This window comes from Anarhichas minor, unplaced genomic scaffold (genome assembly GCF_050575085.1).
Source record: "Anarhichas minor isolate MPS153535 unplaced genomic scaffold, ASM5057508v1 ptg000062l, whole genome shotgun sequence".
NCBI lineage: Eukaryota > Metazoa > Chordata > Actinopteri > Perciformes > Anarhichadidae > Anarhichas > Anarhichas minor.
The window spans coordinates 6,074,554-6,093,977 of record NW_027466508.1 but is presented as its reverse complement, the minus strand read 5'-3'; the positions used below and the strand labels follow the sequence as shown (position 1 = coordinate 6,093,977).

The 19,424-nt window shown below is 41.4% G+C and overlaps 1 protein-coding gene across 4 annotated transcripts; it reads right to left on the bottom strand.

Annotated features, from left to right (window-relative positions):
* Positions 1–2,158: 2,158 nt before the first annotated feature.
* Positions 2,159–6,870, bottom strand: LOC142933644 (nuclear receptor subfamily 2 group F member 1-B-like). 4 transcript variants are annotated; one of them, XM_076077807.1, is made up of 4 exons: positions 6,366–6,870; positions 5,315–5,317; positions 4,605–5,129; positions 2,159–2,433 (listed from the first exon to the last, which is right to left on the bottom strand). In XM_076077807.1, exons 1-4 carry the CDS (start codon positions 6,868–6,870, stop codon positions 2,159–2,161), a joined length of 1,308 nt encoding a protein of 435 aa, XP_075933922.1. The 4 variants fall into 4 exon arrangements, with proteins under 4 accessions (XP_075933922.1, XP_075933923.1, XP_075933924.1 ...); XM_076077808.1 differs by lacking the exon at positions 5,315–5,317; XM_076077809.1 differs by lacking the exon at positions 5,315–5,317 and having other exon boundaries at positions 6,372–6,870.
* Between the last annotated feature and the right edge of the window lie 12,554 nt (positions 6,871–19,424).

Genomic DNA, 19,424 nt, shown 5'->3' with positions numbered 1-19,424 from the left:
CCATGCTTGATAACAAAAAAAAGCCTGTTTGTTAAGAGGTGTTAACTTAGTGACAAGCATGCTGAAACTGGTTAAATTTAGCAGAAAATACATTTGGCATAACTGGAGGTTATAGTTTCCTACCGTTTGTGTATTTCTGGATTACTCCCTATATGAGAACATATACATTTTTTGCATGTTTCGGTGGTCGTTTCATTGTTTTTTATACATTTGAATTAATATGCAAATAATCAATTTGGTCCAACGATTGTTGAAAGAGTGAGCAGCTGCTTTTAAATGAAATAAATACATCTCAGGGACAACCGTGCGTGCGCTGTGCATTTCGTCAACGTTTTATGTTTCAGTCGGTTGACTCCCTGATCAAGCTGCAGTGTAGCATAACTGCAGAGAAATGAAATGTTTTCCTGCAGCACATCTTTAAATAAGGAACAATCATACCAGGCCGGTCAATATGGAAGGAGCTTGTCTGATTTAAACGTCTGGTAAGTGACAATATTACGGCCACACTTACAAACTCTTGCTCACACACTGTCCAAAACAACATAGAATTGAAATGGCAAAATAAACCAAATACACTTTATTTATAAATCTTGAGTTATAATTTAATACGGTACCAATATGTTAACCAATATGCTTTCACAGTACATCAGAGTGGTTGTCAAAGAAGAAAATACAAATACACACACACACACACACACACACACACACATGCACGCACATTCACACACACTTTCGGTTCAGCAATACCCTGCAGTGGTTTATTGTGCCTTTAAGTGGCCTGGGCTCATATATGCATGAATAATAATGAAATAGATTTGTTAATTGAGCTGGGATTCAGTTCATGTATCCCATTAAGAGGCTGTAGTTACAGTATACATTGCTCCAGTGCTCTTTAAATCTCTCTGAGACAGTCAGCGTGAAAAAGACCTGGAAACATAAATTAATCAGTTTCATTTAGTGTTTGGTAATGCATTTATCGTTAATCCAGTGAAGTAATGTCATTACTTTTCTTTGTAACAAGTTACCAGTCTAAAGAATAAGATCTTAACCCCCTTTGACCGCTCTAAGTATGAAAATGTCGGATTAACGTACAGCTATCTCACATTTAGCTTCTTGTCATCATCTCTCTGAGAAATGTCAAAATTCACTAATTGCATGAGAAATAAACATGAAAAACTGTTTTTTAAATTGTTTTTAGAGGGTAAAAAGAGTAGACATGGAAAATATTAAGGAAATATTAACTAAAAATATTTAAGGAAATACAAAGGTCAGAAAGTAATGATATTACCTATGAAAGGAGTAATGCATTAATTGGCGCAGCCTAACACTGATCATGAGAAGTGCATTTTCCAAATATTTCTTTGCTCTTTTTCTTTTCATCCTTTGTATGTCGACAATGCAAACAGAATAATACTCCAAAGTAACTAAAACAGAGCATCAATCTCACCCTTCGGTCTGTACACAGTTGAGCAAATAGGTTAAAGTCAGTTGACAATGTGTTTCAAACGCCTGTGTTAAATCTTTCTTAAATGTTCCTTAAGTCCAAAGTGCCATGTCTGGAAGGTATGAAAACAAAAAAAACTACAAAAAAACAAAAGATCAACACAAGACAATCCCTGCAGTTGTTCTCACTGGCCGGGGCAAAAATACGTAAAACATTTTAAAAAGGAGCCGAAACATAATTTACAAGCACGATAAATATACACACAGGGTCCAATAAATATCGTTTGTTATCCCAAAACCATAGACTGAGTGGTCACCACGCTGCAAAAAATAAAAATAAAAATGTCCGTCATAGCCAGTCATTTCAAAAAGTTGTTTCTCCTCGAACTAGTGAAAAAAATTCTGCCAGTGGGGACAAATCGTTTAACGTCGGCAAAAAGGTTCGTTCATTTCAGGGACCGTTCTAGACACATAGGGACACAATGCAGCATAAAGAAAGATAACTCCTCGAGGAAATGGCAGTTGGTACTTTATAAGAAAATGATGAATTCAGATATTTTTCTTACATTTGAAATACCTGTAGTTATCTCGTTCCACTGGCAGTTTTTCCCCCCTTTGTTCAAAGCAAAACAGCGATTTCACGCCGCACTGACATGACTTGATTTGAGGTGTGGGACCTTTCCTGACCTTAGAAGCACCACTGTAGCTCTCCTCTCTATTGAATAGGCATGTACGGCCAGTTGAAGCTGCTCCCGGACAGCAGCATGTCCCTTATCAGAGTTTCTATGGGCGTTTTCCCCACAAGACGGATGAAGAAAAGCTGCTCTATGACAGAGGAAGAGACGGTGCGGAGGGAAGGCAAGCGGAGCAGCAGCTTCCCAAACCTGTTAGGCTGGTTGGGATACTGGCTCCTCACATACTCCTCTAAAGCACACTGGGATTTCTCCTGCAGACCTTCCACATGCGTCACGTCCGACAGACCACAAGCATCTACAGACAAGAGAGAACGACAGCGTGACAAAAAAACAGGCGGGAGAAGCAGTTTAGGACCAGAGGTGCAACCAGGAAATCAAAATGAACGCCAAAAAATGGTTTGATGTCGCAGGTATTTTGTCAACTTTGTGACTACAACACACAGCAGCACGGGGAGGACAGAACAAATGAGCGGTTGATGTAGCGTAGGTCAACTGTGACCATCACGAGGCAAAAAAACACAGCAAACTATTATATTTTCTGACAGAAATCATTACGTTTTGCTCGTGGACGGTATTGTTTTCCACTTGAAACTATTTACGGTGTTAAAGGAACGGGCAGGATTGCAGACAAATGAGCTTTTGTGGCTGGCTTGAACGAGTTTATTATCTTATAATAAGCAGATCTGAGTAAATCTGGGTGATATAGTAACAGATCAGGACAGCAGGTAACACATAACGTAGCCAAATCAGTAAAACCGGCTGGGGTAAAAACACAGCAGCTTGGAGTAGATTAAAGATAATATAGTTGTGCCGTCAGGGATTAATGATGGCGCTATTGCTCCCATCAAATCCCCCCAAAAAATGACATTCAGAAGAAGAAATAAGGAAAGCGTATCGATATGAGAGCACAGGCGCAGGGTCACATCCTGTGTAGTGTTTCTACACACAGAAGATCCCTCTGTTTGTACTGTAACGCTGCAGGCCGGATGGCAGCAGGGGTTAAAGAACGGTTTCTGTGTCCCAGTTTAAAAGACACGTGTTCAGATGTGCTCATGGGGACTAAAATAGACCTACACAGGAGACCTTTTTTTCTTTTCTACTCATCCTTTTGATACTGGTAATGACCCAGCCGTCAAACACCATTCTGACCGTTATTAAAAGGCTCTAGCCCACAGCTTCACATATTTCGGTAAAGGTCGTTCAGTAGCTGTACGGCAAATTCAAAGTTCTAACAACTTAAAAGTAGAATAAAAATAGAATCATCTATTAACATTTATAATTTCGTAATTCATGTTTGAAGAGTTTTTATCAATTTCAAATATTTTTCCTACTTGATTATTTTTATTCATTATTTGATAAATAATAAATAATGTAAAGCCTACAAATTAATTTCCGTTAATTATATTGGGACTTAAATAATAACCAACATGGTCAATAAGATAAAACTGTCTATTTAATTGCTGATGCATATTTTATGTGAAGCAACAATGGAATAAAATGTTAGCCTACATGCTATCAAAAGGTAAACGCTCAGCCCTGTTTTTATTTGCATAGGCTACTGAGTGTTTTATTTCTCAGGGGCTGCAGGGATTATGCAGTTTGGAAACACACAAAAACTTACAGTTTTTTAAAAATCATATAATAATTTTAATAATTCACTTCATGATACTGATGAAGTTAACTATGTTCCTTTAAGGGCTGACAACCTGTATGAGGTCATAGGTCATTGTGGTCACATAGCAAAGAAATTATATGATGAAGTTATAGGATGAAGACTTTTCAAATAGAAACAAAAAAATGTTGTTTCTTTTCTTTCTTTCTCTTTTGGTTTTATAATGATTCTGCAGGTCAGAGTTCTGATCAAATTGAAATTTGCAGAAAAAAATGTCAAAATGTTGTGCATCTAACACGGTTTTTTAATTTTCTTCTTTTTTCACACTGAATTAGAAATACCTTAAATTAACCCTTAGCATACCCTATCTTTAACGCAACATAAACTTAATCTCAAAATATTCCATTTAATTTTTATTTTTGCGCATTTCACCAAAATACACATTTAATTGGTGCTCTGAAACAGGGCGTCCATGATTTTCTTAGAAAACGAACAATTTGTGTGAAATTATATTTAGAGGTTTTTAACTAGCTTTTGATTCCCACTACCCCAATGCTCAGACGTCATCATTATCATATTTATATTAAGCTATATATTTTGTCCGTTCAAATAAGACGGTCTATTATAAGTAACGCCTTTCTTAAAAATCTGCGGTCTAAAGTGATGTGTTGTTGGTATTTTTTTTTACTTTAACAGATTATTTTTTTGTTCATACTTGTTTGACTTTATAGCGTGTTATTTACTACACCACAACCACTGCACACACTTCACAGTCACAAAGATGGAGGCTTATGCTACAAACACATTTCAGCCGTCCGTGCATCCATGTTTGCCTGCAGAGAAAGAGCGTTTACCTGTGGTGAACAGAACGATGGCCTTAATGCAGCTGTACTCCGCCGAGTCCACGTGCAGCACCTTCAGCTTCTCCACCTGCTCCTGGAAGACCCGGATGTGGTCCATGAAGGCCACCACCCGGTCCGCGGACATCGGGGAGGCGTGCAGGCCAGCAGCGGCGAGCAGCGGCGCGACGTGGACGGGCATGGAGCACTGGGCGGCGTTCAGCACGAACAGTTCGCTCCACGTGAGGCGGAGCAGGGCCACCTGGTCCGTCACCTGCAGGTCCGGGAAGAAAGGGATGTTGCGGGCCCACTCCACGGCGCTGAAGAGCATCCGGGCCGCTAGCTCACAGATGTTCTCTATGCCCATGATGTTGTTGCTCTGCAGACACTGGGAGCCGAACCTGGAGGTCGGGTAGGGCTCGGCCCGCAGCAGCAGAGAGATGTATCCCGATAGATAGGAATGACACTGAAGGGGGTCTCCGTTTGTCAGAGCAAACTGGCCGTGATAAGACTGGGTGGGAAGCCTGCCCCTCTGGACAGCTGCAAAGAGAAACAGCAGAAATGTCAAATCAGCCTAGAAGGCGATTAATACAACACAGATGGCATTTACAGAAGAAAAAAAACAATTAAACGACAGCAGAGATGTCGGAACAATACAACACATTATAAACACAAACTATTCTCTTAGTCATTTATAATTCATGTTTACGGTCAATATGGTGGACTAGCTCCTCACAAATAAACGTGAATAAATGTTTTGGACAGCTCCTGGAAAGAAACGTCACATTCAGCTCGCTCGTGAAGCCTATTTCTAGGCCACGACCTGCAAGATAATATCGCGCGAGAGTTTCTGTTTGTGAATCGTAGGCTACCTCATTTCAAATGGTTTAAATTTATTTTCGCCTTAAATCATGTCCTCCAATATGAATTTAACCTAACGTTACTTTCTGGCGAGTTACTTCGCTTGAACTTCGCTTTGATAGTAGCCTACTACTGCAGGGCCCTTGTTTTTCCTCCTAAATTTTTGGTGCTAAAAACTGTATTCAACTATATTGAAAATGTACAATAAAACTGTTAAAACTCTCAAATGTCCTTCATTTATTTTTGGAAAGCAGTAACGCTAATCTACACAGGCTGTTTGGACTGAACGACCAGCACAGATTACAGTAAATAAGAGCACACACACAGGCGCGCGTGCGCGCACAGTCCACACATAATCGACCAAAAACATCATGCACTCTAAAAACACAAATAAAACGAAAAAACATCAAAATGTAACCAAAATGTAGCAAAATTACTGTCGAATTTAAACATGTAAAGCAGCTTCGGTCTGTCTGAGCCACACAATGGCCATGCAGGACGGACACACAGCGAGCGAATAGCAACAACAGCCATGCTACAAGATGCTAGGTTAACGGTAACATTAATCTCTCTCTAACATCACAGCTGGCTATACATACGAAGGCTAGCATGGAGACTAGTAGCCTGTCTGACATAAATAGTCTGATATGATTAGTATGGGCGGAAAAACATATCTCTCCAGTATCACTGAGAAGACAAAGGCAACACAAACTGTGTCCTGGGATGAATTATGTAGACATTAGCTAGGCTATACACACATGTAGCGACGCACGACATTTATAGCACTTTACAGCCATGTGGTCAATCTAAATTATCTTGATAAATAGAGAGCATGAAGTGAATTTGAACAGTGTCCTAAACCGTGTAGTGCTGGATAATACGATGGGACAATACCGATAGCAACAACAGGAGTACGCCAGCCCGTACCTTCCCTCCTCATGCCGACTTTGAGGCATTTCTTGAGGCGACAGTACTGGCACTGGTTGCGGTGGTGCTGGTCTACGGGACAGTTCCTGTTGGCCCTGCAGGTGTAGGACAGGTTCCTCCTGACGCTGCGTTTAAAGAAGCTCTTACATCCCTCGCACGTGAACTGTCCGTAGTGCTTCCCGCTGGATTTGTCCCCGCACACGATGCACTCGATGTGCTGGCTCTGCTGCTTGTCCATGGACGAGGAAGAGGAGGAGGAAGAGGAGGTGTTGTTGTTATTGTTGGCGGCGGTGGTGCTGGACGGATTGGGCGGCGGTGCGCCCTGGTGTGCTCCTGCTGCTGCTGCCTGGGGTATTTCCAGAGAGGACACCGGGTTCATGTGTCCCGACAGTTCCGCGGGCAGAGAGAGAGATGCGACCTGGGACAGTGGGGAGGAGAGGGTCCCCTGAGTGTCCCCGACGCCCTCGGTGTTTCTCCATGCCACCATAGCCATATCGACAGTCTGCAAAACTTTGAGCGCCCAACTCTCCCTCTTTTTACGCTATAATTAACGCGCACTATTTGTCCTCACGAATTACTAACACGCGTTCAAGAAAACCGCGGCATTGTTTGACATAATTAAATACAAATTACGCCTGAAAAAAAATGAATGGAGGTCATAAGATAACGGCAATGTAATTATAACGCGCGACTTCACAAGTAAAGAGTCGGCAGTCACCCAGAAACAGCTTCGGCGCCGTGGAAATCCGAAAAAAATAAAAGCTTCATTCAGACCGAGATAATGCACTGTAACATCCACAGCGGGGGAAATAAAGACAGACAACACAGAGCCAAAAATCCACGGAGGATTGTAATGTTGTCCCCAAAATATATATATCTATATGATCTGATCCTTTCTGTCCAGTGTGTCCAGCTTTACACACGATCACCGTGCGAGCAGCGCCTTCATCAGAGGGGATCAGAGGCTTCCCAGACGCTCCTTGTTCTGCCGATCAGTCAGGAGTTACATTAAAAAGACAACGGAGGAGAGAGTGGAAGCGACGGTTTGATGATTTTGATGATGCTTTGCTCCCGGGACGGAGGAAGAGAGTGGTGCGTCCGCGCGTCACTGGCTGTGACGTCTTTGTTTGGAGGGGGGGGGGGCGGGGCTAACGCGAGGAGATTCGGGCTCCAGTTGGGTTTCTGTTGATACTACATGGCTGAGTGCTCTGTAAGTTCTTAGCTTCCCCTTTCCCGGCTCTTTTTCTAGTCATCTTCTCTTCTCATTCTCTCGCTTTTTGATGTATGCGCACTGCACCTGCTTGACTCCGGTATATGCAGTGAATCGGTCATATACACTGAATATACATAGTTTTAGCTTGTATGAGCCTCTCACGAGGAGCGAAACAGACACAGAGGCAGCAGAACCTAACTGCAGTAATTTGATGCCACCTAGTGTCATGAGTAAATTACACAGGAAATTACCTTTTTACGTCAGGACGCACTTGATTTGCGTTGGTTTAAGAGATAAATCCACAACATTTCTAATGAGCTGTCCACAACATGCATGTTATTTAAAGTGTTCATTATGTTAAATTCACTGCTCCCCTCCCATCTCTGTTGCAGTATATACATATATATTGACATATTGTAAATTAAGAGGGGGAAAATAATACCCTGATTGTTTGTGGGATTAAAAAACATTTTTTTATTTTTTATTTTAAGGATTTAATCAGAACTTAGTCCACTTTTAAATTTGCATGTGGAAGATCACATTTAACTGTGTTGATGAAAAATATTATTATTTTTTTGTAAATTAGAATGTTATTTGTACTTACAATTTTACCAAAACGAGAAAACTTTTCCTGCAGCATATTGTGTTATTGTTTTGCCCCCACTATAGTTCAAAGATTTTGATAAAACGCAAATACACTGGATTCACATGTCAAACCCAAACACCAAAAATAATCAGTGTTCTGCATAGCCACGTGTCATAAGATCTAAATATTAGTCTAAGACTGATTCCTGTCCATTTACTTATTTTATTTCCATTTTCAAAGATTTAATTATCTTAATGCTCACAGAGGCTCTTGGAAGCAAGTCATCGCCATGTGAAAATGTCTGCACGGCCCTTTCACTGTTGACTCACGCTCCATGAGTCCTGAGGCCCAGTGCGCCGTCACATTCTTCCAGACGGCCAGCTCTGCAGTCATCCAGTGACTGCTCACACACACACACACACACACACAAACAAGCTCAGCTCTGCCTGCTAACAAAACACACGGCTGACGTCCAAGACCAATCAACAGTGGAAGGTCATGGCTAAAGTGTTTACCGCCATGGATGGCGATGATGCATTCCTCCACGTCTAATTCACTGAACTCTCCAGTGGCAAGTCCAGTTAACATTAATCACAGATTTTGGAGTATTGGGTGATCCGTTGCCCTTTAAGACTTATCGCACATGGGGAGCTGAAAGCTAGCTAATTGGAGACAAGTTGAGGGAAAGTATGGCCAGGAGAGACCTGCTGTGTGTGCAAAACCACCGGGATGCAAGTGTTTACAGCACAGTGGGAGGCAGTGGCTGACTTGCTGCTGAGAGATCCGCAACATTATTTTAGGTCTCAAGGTGGCCATGTAAACATATCGTTGAATTACGGCTCCCCGCTAAGCTCTTTACCCCCTCTCACCAACCAATGGCACCAGATGGTTATCTGTTAAATCCACCCAGTGTGTAGGGCAAATACAGTATCAGTATGACGGGCCTGCTCAAGATGGGAGGAATGGGGCAATGACAGCCTCTGTGCTTGTCCTTAAGGAAGAGATCTAAGTAGGAAATACACACACATATACAAGGGTCAAAAAAATTGTTTTTTACCATAGTCTTATTGGGAAATGCTGTAGTATTCTTGGTATTTAGAGTCAATAGCTGTCGTGTAAGCTCATTATGTTAATTAATGAGATAACGGTTGTTATCTAAGAGTACACCGTAGCCTCTCTCATAACCTCTGGCAGTGTCACCTACTAATGCTATGGCATGTCACAACTCGGCATCTGAGCCACAACAACATATAGGAAACACATGATTGTATGGGAAGATCAAGCGAAATACTACAGGTATTTGGTTGTTGTTTACTTTTGAAGCGTTTCTTCAGTCGATGTGTGAATAGACTGTGTGTTTTGCATGGTGTTAAACAATTAACAACGATAAAAACCAAACAGAACAAAAGGCGTAATGCACGAGTGAGCGACAGAAAGCTGGGAGACAGCTGATCTTAAATGCATGCTGGGAGGCTGGCCAGGTGCAGAAACACGCAGGCATGACCTGAACTAACTTACAGAGTCCCCTGTTGTCTTCTCCATCCGCAAGATGTCTGATATGGAAACAAAATGGACTCCAAGAAGGTCATAATATCCGGTGCAACACCAGAATTCAAATTCACACCAATGACATGTATTATAAATGTCTGACATTACATCGTGGGGGTGGGGTTGCAACAAAGATGGGTTTTTTTACACAAATTCAAGTGTGCATTTCCTGTTTTGGTGCAATGTATTGTTATTCGCAGAGTTCACCTTTGTTCAACATTGACCAAGCGGATGCAGAAACGGAGAATTTCTTAAACTAGATATCAGGCTGTATTTAGTTATCCCACTACCAGGCGTTCTAATCCACTGTTTACAGTCTGTGATCCTTTCTCAGGGCTTATAGGTGCAGTTGAATATCTTACATAATGTACGACCAGGCCTCAACAGTTTCATCAAAACTAACAGGAGAGTGAGGGAGATGTCAATCAGCTGCTGTTAGTACCCACCCACGCAGTAAAAGGCCTAATCCAGTCAATGTAAATGATCCCTCAGGTTAACACTGTTAGCTCTGTCAACACTGTCGCCGTTGTTTTGCTAATGGCGCTGTTGGAAGTGATATCACTGTATGCACCGTTAGCTGCAAGCCGCCAGGGGAGGCAATAGATGGGAATTGTTAATCAAGCCCGCTTAGGTAAAGGTCAAAATACTACTATGAAGACCATGTTTACTGTATAGAGTAGTGACGCTAAACAAAATGTCATTTGAAATTAGAGATATATGTGTTCAAGTAATAAGAGACTGTAATCTTCTCATGTTAAAAAAATCTGACAATGGATGCTTGAGAGAGCAGGGTAGTCTTCTTGCTGTTAACCTCGCAGCCATTAAAACAAAGCTGGAATCTCGCAGCTCAGCGGGGACATATCCTAGACAGAGAGCAACAATAACCTGTCAGTTAGATTAGCGCACCTCAGCCGCTGCTTCACTTGTGACCACTGAACCTTCTCTGAACCCCGGACGGCTGACCTCTCACTCTTCATGTGGGGAATTACATGCTTATGAGGCACATCGTGCTTCAGGTCAGTGTCCAATGATAACGCAACGCTAACGTCCCTCCCAGTTGTGAACGGAGCCATTCTGGCGAAGTGCAGGGATCCTCATTAGGACTTGTACAAAGCCCTACTTAACCTCTGACCTCACTGAGACCAGCACTCATTATCTGGCACAAGATTAACCCACATCGCTGAGTAAACTATATAATTAAAACAACTCTGAGACACAATCTTTACAGTGAAATAAAACAGACTTTTTTAATTGGCAAAGACTGTTGTTGCTTTCTGTCTCTAATGAAGCAGCATCAGCACTTCAAATATTTAATTCATGTTAACATCTACATGGCGTGCAGAAATACAATAATTGCGATAATAAACTGGGGAAAGTGTGTTGATTATATTTATAAATAAGAAAACTGGTTATTTCAAAATACTGGTTGTTCAGAGGTGTGTCATGTATTGTGCCTTTTTACTGACTGATACGGACATTAACAAATTTAAATGTAGATGCATAGGTGGGAAAATATTAGCTGGTCTTTATCTTTTTTTTAGCATCACCAAAAATTGATACCACTAAGTTGATTACTGCATATCTGTACGAGTATCTGCTTAAATTATAAGCTAGCCTTAGCTGGCTATGTTTACATAGATCTGGATGAACTGTTGCCATAACTAAGTAAAAGTTGCTTAGCTTAGCTAGCTTATTAGCTAAGTAGCACCACTTAGAGAGACAATATATAGGAGGATAAGAATTACATACTTTGAACTATGCTGGTGCCAAATAAAAATAACTATTGTAAGCAACATGATGAGGATTTATCATGACATAATATATTATAATATACTAAAATAAAATATAATAACAGCTGTGTGAAGGCCAGAAACAGAAGCTAAAACTCTGAGACTCTGAGAGTGTCCCTTGCATCGGTCTGCATTTGGGAAACAGTAGCAGACAGGCAGGTTGCATAGTCCTTTAAAACAGGCATTATGGATGGATAATTGCAATATAATGATTTTAATTTGGCATTTAAGTGATGACACGGTGAGATTTTCCAACCACTTTTCTCTGCACTACTCTCATAGCACTGACTTGCGTCTTCATCTTTGCAGGCAAATGCACAGCACAAGCCCTCTCTCTCTACTCTTCTACCGACCACATGCCATTCAATGCAAAAGACACTTATTTTGTCCTTCACAGCGGCACATTTCCTCAGACTGAGAACACTGTCCGGCATTTTTTTGATTGATCATGTATTTGTATCTATTCATAGAGGCCAGATTCATCATTCCAATTTGTCAAGTTGCTGCACTGCTGAGTTAATTATGTGCAGGACAGCCTCCTGTTTAGAGCTCATCCGAGGTTTCCCCGTCCTCACCTCGGCTCCAAACGAGCAGCCAAAGCTTCACCGGGCTACAGGAGCTGCTTGGCACCATGGGTAATTAGTGTGATGAATGCTTTAGCGGAACAAATCGTGGCAGTCGCCTGTCTTGCTCATCGTGTGGCTGTGCTGTCGTAGCTCAGGGGCTGTGGGCTCATCAGGGTAATGGATGATTCTGCTGCGGGACCATCCCTCAACCAACAGCGCCACTACTACTCAGTAGGAAACACCAGGTTTTACAGGGTGGTTTTTTCACCCCTGCTTGAAACAGGACTGCTTCTTAATTTCCTGAAGCCATCTATGTTATGGATGCCAAGTGCGTGTTTGGAAGGTTACTGACACCCGATAACAGTTTAGTCTAGAAATATGTAATCAAGAAAGTCCTTTTTATGTCTTGGACACAGGAAGTGCAAAGGTATGGAGTGACACATTATTATAAACATGTTTTGTGTGATCCCCCCAGCCTCTCAGGACTGCATATATGGAGATGCAAACATCTTCATACTAATTCTCTGAGGGATTCTTTTCCAAGCCCGGGTGTAGAGCCGTCGCTGCTGAAATGATGGATCACATTATTAGATTAGAGGAGAGCAAGGACAGGCAGCAGCTGGATTTGCAATTCACAGCCTCTTTTGTACATGGACCTTTTCTGCATGAAAGGGATAATTGGGCCGTTGTCACTGAGTCAGAGATTGTTTTTTTTGTTTTTTTTTAACAATGCAGGGAACCTTGCAATAAATCAGGTCAGCTGTCGGAGCCACGTCACGGGACAAGACATTAGTGATATATGCAGAATAATCCTTTTTGCATACAATGTAAAGAGGAATACATCATCATTTGTTCGCAGCCGGGTGAGTCCAGATATCCTAATTTCTTTTCCAGCAAATGAAGGGCATATGGTGATTTTGCCTTGTGGATGAACCGGAGGGCAGAGGCAGCTTGAAGGTCTCGCTCTTTGAGCTGTCATTTCAGCACCAGCTAATGGCCTGTGCTTAACTCTGTGCCTTGACTTCCGAACCCACTGTGACAGCGATGAATAATGTGCAGCACATAAGGCTGAATTCCCAGCCATGTCATCCGTGTAGCGGAAGCTGAATAGGTTGACTGCCACAGACAGGTAATCCATAGGTATATCAGTAAGAAAAAGAATTGTTTCGATAGCAGCCAGACCCACAGCTAACAGAGCGTGAAAGACAGGCAAGGTCGTGGAAAGGTTACTTCTGGGTCCAGGAGGTGAGACTTCAGGGATGCGGACACGTCAGTTCAGCGGAGTCCTCGGGTCAATGTGAAGACAAGTGGAAGACACATTTCTCTGTCAGCACGCAGAGAGCCTGCACGGGTTCAGGCTTTCATCGTGAAGTCCCAAGTCATTGAGTCAATAGCCAAGGAACATGACACAACCTCTCAGAGTCACTCGCATCAAGCGGAACAGGGAATGGCATGCTTTCCATTTCACTGCACCGTGGCCCCGGCGAGACCCCATCTGCACTCGAGAAACAGGAGCGCTCTCAGCCCCGGCTCTCGCATAAAAGCAACGCTGCGACCTGGCCCTGAACACGTACATCGCTCCTTCAAAACAGAGGTACAAGGTGATCCACCGGTCAATCCATAACCCCGGTTATTATCTCCACTGGCTGTCGTAGCGCGGCAGGAAGGCCCGGGGATAAACACAGGGCTTGGATGACAGGAAATTAGATCATGGCAAAGCACAAGCACATTTCAATTAAACCCATGTCAGGATTTATCTTCTTCTGTCAGTGCGTTTAGAGAAGAAAATAAAATGGGACCTTTCACCCCATCTGACCGAGCATTCACCGAGTGAATACAGCCCTTCATCACAAGCATGTCTATACATGTCATACAGCAAACTGCACACAAAAACTAATACAAATGAAATATCTTATATATTTTTAGAGTCCTGAGAAGGTAAATTATTTAGTGTTTCACAAGATAAAAGCAAAGATTTGCAAAAGAAGGTCTGAAAAAAATAATAATTTGAAATGTTTTTTTTCTTATTATTTTCTGGCTTGTTAATCATCTCACGACCCCTCAAATTGTGACCACTTGTGGGGTCTCAATCCCCATTAGGATGAAACATACACAGGGAGGCTCATTCATTAGCCTCTGGCTAAATATTGCTACTTCAGTACTTCTGCTACCCTAGTTTTAGCACTGCTAGCTGCACGGCTCTAGGGATGGCATGTCAGTTGGTCATCCACTTTGGCCCAGACTGAAATACCTAAACTATTTGATGGATGGCCATGACATTTGGTACAGACATTCATGGTCCCCAGAGGATCAATCCCACTGACATTGGTGATCCCCTGACTAGCGCTGCCATGAGACTCACATTGTGAATTTGATTCAAATGTCATCAAATTTCCTCCAAATAGTCATGCTGCCTAATTTGCTAATATTGCCACCATCCTCAGCTGTACTTTGTGTTTAATGCTGATTAGCAAATGTTAGCATAAGATGGTGAACAGGAACAATATTTAACTGCTCAACATAAGCATGCTAATTGTCCTTATGAGCATGTTAGCATGCTGATGTCAGCATTTAGCTGAAAGCAAGTATAGTCTCAAAGAGCCAATGGCATGGATTCAGACTCTTAGTCTTGTTCTGCACAACTACCCATTTTGACGTGTAAACGTCTGCTAAAAAATATTTCTGGCTGGTTTAAAGTTCATGTGAGTTTGGCATATCAAAAATCCAAACTGATATTTTAATGGTGTTAAGAATTATCTCCTCAAAGTGACAAGGAAATCTAATCAACCACAAAATCGGCATAGATTTGTTGATAGTTGTTAGGCAGAAACTGTCATATTAAAAACAAAAATAGTATATTTAATGTATTTACAATAAACATACAATCATGTAATCTTTTTCCAAGAAATATACAGAACATAAAGCTTTTAAATATAAATTCATATTATCCAAAGAAAAAAAGAAAAGAAAATAATTCCAAAGAAGCAATAGAGCATATCCAAAAACCTTTAGTGATGCTTTGAAAATATAGGTGATATTTTCTTATTTCAATGCCCTTTTCTTTTCAAAGGTCCTCTGCATAGAGCCATGAAATCCACACATGGAATACCTCCCACAGCATAAGCAAGCACATCACTCTAAAACCCTCACTAACATGGTTAGCACATGGTTTCACTTTAATCAAAGGCAACATGCTGCCTGAAGGCTCAAACCAAAGGATTATCTTTCTGCATATGAAGAGTTTGCTTCCAAAATAACATCCATCATTTACAAAAAAAGCGACTGTCCGTAAGAAATAATTAATAGCAACAAAAACAAATTATGGGCCTATATACAGGATAACTGTCCATCTATGTCAAAATGTCTCTTGAATGATAAACCTCAAGAGTTGTCTTTGTTTTTCTTTGCCCACAAATGTCATATTTTGGCAGTAAACTCTTCATACGTCAATACTTCTGTCGCTAAAGATCCGCTATAAAAGTCAGCCTGCTGTTACCACAAGGCAAGGTCATCAAAAGAGAATAATGAGAAAAATAGGATGTAAAAAAACAAACATTTATGCTCCAAAGTTATTTTCTCATCACAAGGCAAAACAGTCCTGTCGCCGCAGGTGAATACAAGGTCAAGCAATCGCTGTCACGCTTGCCAGCGCGTTAGACGGACCCGGAACACGTTGGCTTTTTCTTTGCGAGTGTTGAATGTTACAGTGCACAGGTTGATATGGCACAACGTCAGGAGGTCTCCGAGGAGAGCTCAGTATCCAGGCACAGGTGCAGGACTGCTATCAGTGAAGTCTGGCTGATAATCTACGGTCAGCCTTGTCTACTGTACAATGTCAGGCTATAGCTCAACATTGGTGCCACTTATTTCAAGCAAAGTGTTGTTTTTATTTGGACCAAAGCAACAAACAGTTATCAGCTTTGCCACTGATGGAAAAGACAGATTAATCTAAATTAGACAATACCTTCACTAGTAGAAAAGTCCTACATATTAACAGTTATTACATCCTAAATAATACTGTTATCTAGACCCATATACAATATTTTTATAGGCAATATGTTTTTTGGGACACTGTTGTATGATATGGTGAAAGTAAGTGGAGGGATATCACAGAAAGGCTACATACAGCTGGAGGATCTGCTCTGAGCTCCAGCGTGGTGAGACAAAGTTCTCCGCAGGACATTACAGAACACTTCTGTGGTGTCACTTTGGCACTTGTATGGCACTATTATGTACAGAGGAGTCAGCACTATGACACACTGAACGTCACAGATATCAAAGACCTGTTGGGGGGGGGGGGGGGGGGAGGGGAGGAGGAGATGGTGGCCAACTGGTAATGTTAGTTAACACCCTCCTCCCAGTTAGAAGCTCTTGGCATAATGTCCGACTGTCCTGAATGTCCTGCTTGGAGCCAATCTTCCCATCAGGGACAGTCAAATTTTGAGCTCGGAGACGGTTTCAAACACTACCTAATCAGTGCTCGAATTTAAGTCTCACTGCTGTGCTGAAAATCTGTATTTATGCTCTCTTGGTTCACATCAAATCAAGCAGACATTAGTCTGGTCTGGCACGGCTCTGTGTTGAATGTAGGTCCATTGTTGATCTCAGACATTCCCAGACAACTGTCTGTTTTCCCCCCATTTATAGAATATTCTCTTTATTATTTATGATGCTGAAGCATCATCAATGTATAGTTTAAATCCTATAACTATTAGTTCATTGAAGTGCTAAACTAAATACATCATATGACTAGTGTGGATCCAACATAGATTCCACCATTTGCAAAGAAATGCACTCATAGAACATGAGCGGCAGCATAAAATGAGACTGAATCATGGAACTGTAACTATAAAGTACAGTTAGACATTTTCGGGAATACGCTTTGTTTGCTTTCTTGCCGAGAGTTAGATTAAAAAGACTGATACCACTCTCACGTTTGTCCGCTAAATATGAGGCTAGAACCAGTAGCTGGTTAGCTTAGCTTAGCAGTAAGATGGAAAACTAGTTTAAGACGTGTCGGTTGGTGGATTTCGTTACTTATGGAAAAAGCCAGGCCATCAATTTGCCCCTATATCCAGGCTTTGTGCTTAGCTAAGCTAACCGGCTGCTGGCTTTAGCTTCATATATGATGTACAAACATGAGGGAGGTATCGATCTTCTTGTCCAACTCTCGGCAAGAAAGTGACCAAGCTTACTTCCCAAAATGTCGAACTGCTCCTTTAACCCCCGCCTCCAAACATCAAAGGAATGAAATCGATTGCGATGGTGAGTGGCTGGACAAAGGTCCATATTTTTGATGCAAAACATATTAAACACTTACAAAGTAAGCCAGGAAAAACAATATATTATCTTTATAAACTGGATATGTCAGAAATCAGAATCCCATAGAATTCCTAAAAACTAAATTATCATTTGACAAAAAAAAGAAAAAGAAAAAAGATCTGTGTTTAGACAATCACTGCAGTGTGAGTGAGTCAGCTGAGGTTTGCTAAAAAATCGTCAACATCACAATGCAGTATGCATTATAAAGCTTCTCCATGGTCTAAAATAGAATTTGGAGGCCATTAGAGTTAAATGTGTATTTAACCATTACCATGGCCACCAAACCACAGAGTCTGTGCAACTTAGTGACATACTGTATATTTCTTTTTTAACATTGCATGCATTTACCAGCATGCTTTTAAATGAACTAATTCTGGCTGGACACTGTGCGTCATGCTATGCTGTGTCTGCTGACAGCTAGCCCACCACATTCATCATGTCTCAGTGCCTCCATTTGGCGTTCTACGTAAATGCCTTCACGCTCTCGGTCTGTGCGCTCATGTGAGCTTTGCTGCTGTTACCGATTCTATCGGTGAAGGCCTCCTCCCCCACAGCCTCCACCTGCTATGGCCCTACTACGGACATTTACCCTGGAGAGTCTTATTTGCAATGTTCCCTGCTTGTTATTTATCAGGTTGCCGTGTATTCCATGCATTACTGCTGCAGGGGGCGTCCCCAGGAGTAGAATTACACCACCAAGTCAAACTGTATTTCTGTCTTGATTTGCCATCGACACGAGTGTTCCTGGCAGAATTATAATGGCGGCAGTGAGAGAGACAGTCATGAAACTGAGATGTCACAGGTTCGGGTACTGAGTCGGCTCAGGTATTGTCCAACTATTCATAGGTGGGCCACCAAACTCTTTCATCCTCTCTCACAGTCCGTTGCTTTTTAGATCACCAGCTAAACATCTAGAAGGACTTCTCTTTTTTTATTTACTTTTGGAAGTTGCACCTTATTTCTATAAATGCCAGAGTAAGGACTGACAAAATGGTTTGAAGTAAAAAACAAAACAGTTCTGTGACTCTAAAACAAAAAATTTGTCTCAGAATCTTGTCCAGCATTCATAGCAAAACTTCGCACTATGACACAGTAAAGGGATCATTGTTACGTACCGGCTCAACACTCCTCTACCTTCAACAAATGTCCTAAAATGCCCTCTACAACAAGAACGGGCCAATTACATTGAAAGCTACTGAGAAAGATTTTCTAAAATCTTAACAATATGTGCAACATCAACACAAACTGAAGAGTATTTGTTCCAAAATGGGATATCCACCCTTTGATCTTGTCAGATGACTGGTGGCACAAAATGAAAGCTAAAATCATTTTCTGTGACAAATATTGTTGAACTGTTCCCTTTTGGGACATTTTTTTTGATAAGATCTTGAACAATAAAAGTACCAATATTTTCTGCTCACTGTATTAAGATGAAAGAGAAATGCAGTTATTTTGTAATTGGTTAGAAATGATTTGGTTTTGTTTTGGGGTAGAGGGCTTCGTATTTTGTCTTTACTTGTTATATATTTTGACTCTGTAATGCTCGGAGGCTTTAACAATGTAGCCAGGAAACAGGGCCGCCTAGATGTAATATGTTGCCCAATACTTTATACATTTAATTATTATTATCAACTACTGGATTATGTTTAATCCTGTACTTCTATTTCTTGTTGCTGATTTGTTGGTTCTCCTTTGCTTCTTGTGTGGTGTGCCTACATGGGCCTCTGTAGTCAATGCATATCTGTTGTCCCTAATTCGTTGTGTTGAATTTAGACAATTGAGTGAGTGAACACACACGTCTGTTAATAAGTCTGTAGTAGGGTTGCTTAGTAATTAAGACTGTATGTACTTTGTGTCTGGAAAAACTACTCCAACCAATAGCTAAAGTATGCATAAGCTAATGATGAACAACCGTGCTGACTGTCATCCTTTCTATCTGGCATCTGGACCTGAGAAGTACTTCCTTCTAAAGGAAAATAAACTGTCTAACAAAGATAATGAATGACCAAAATGTGTGCCTCT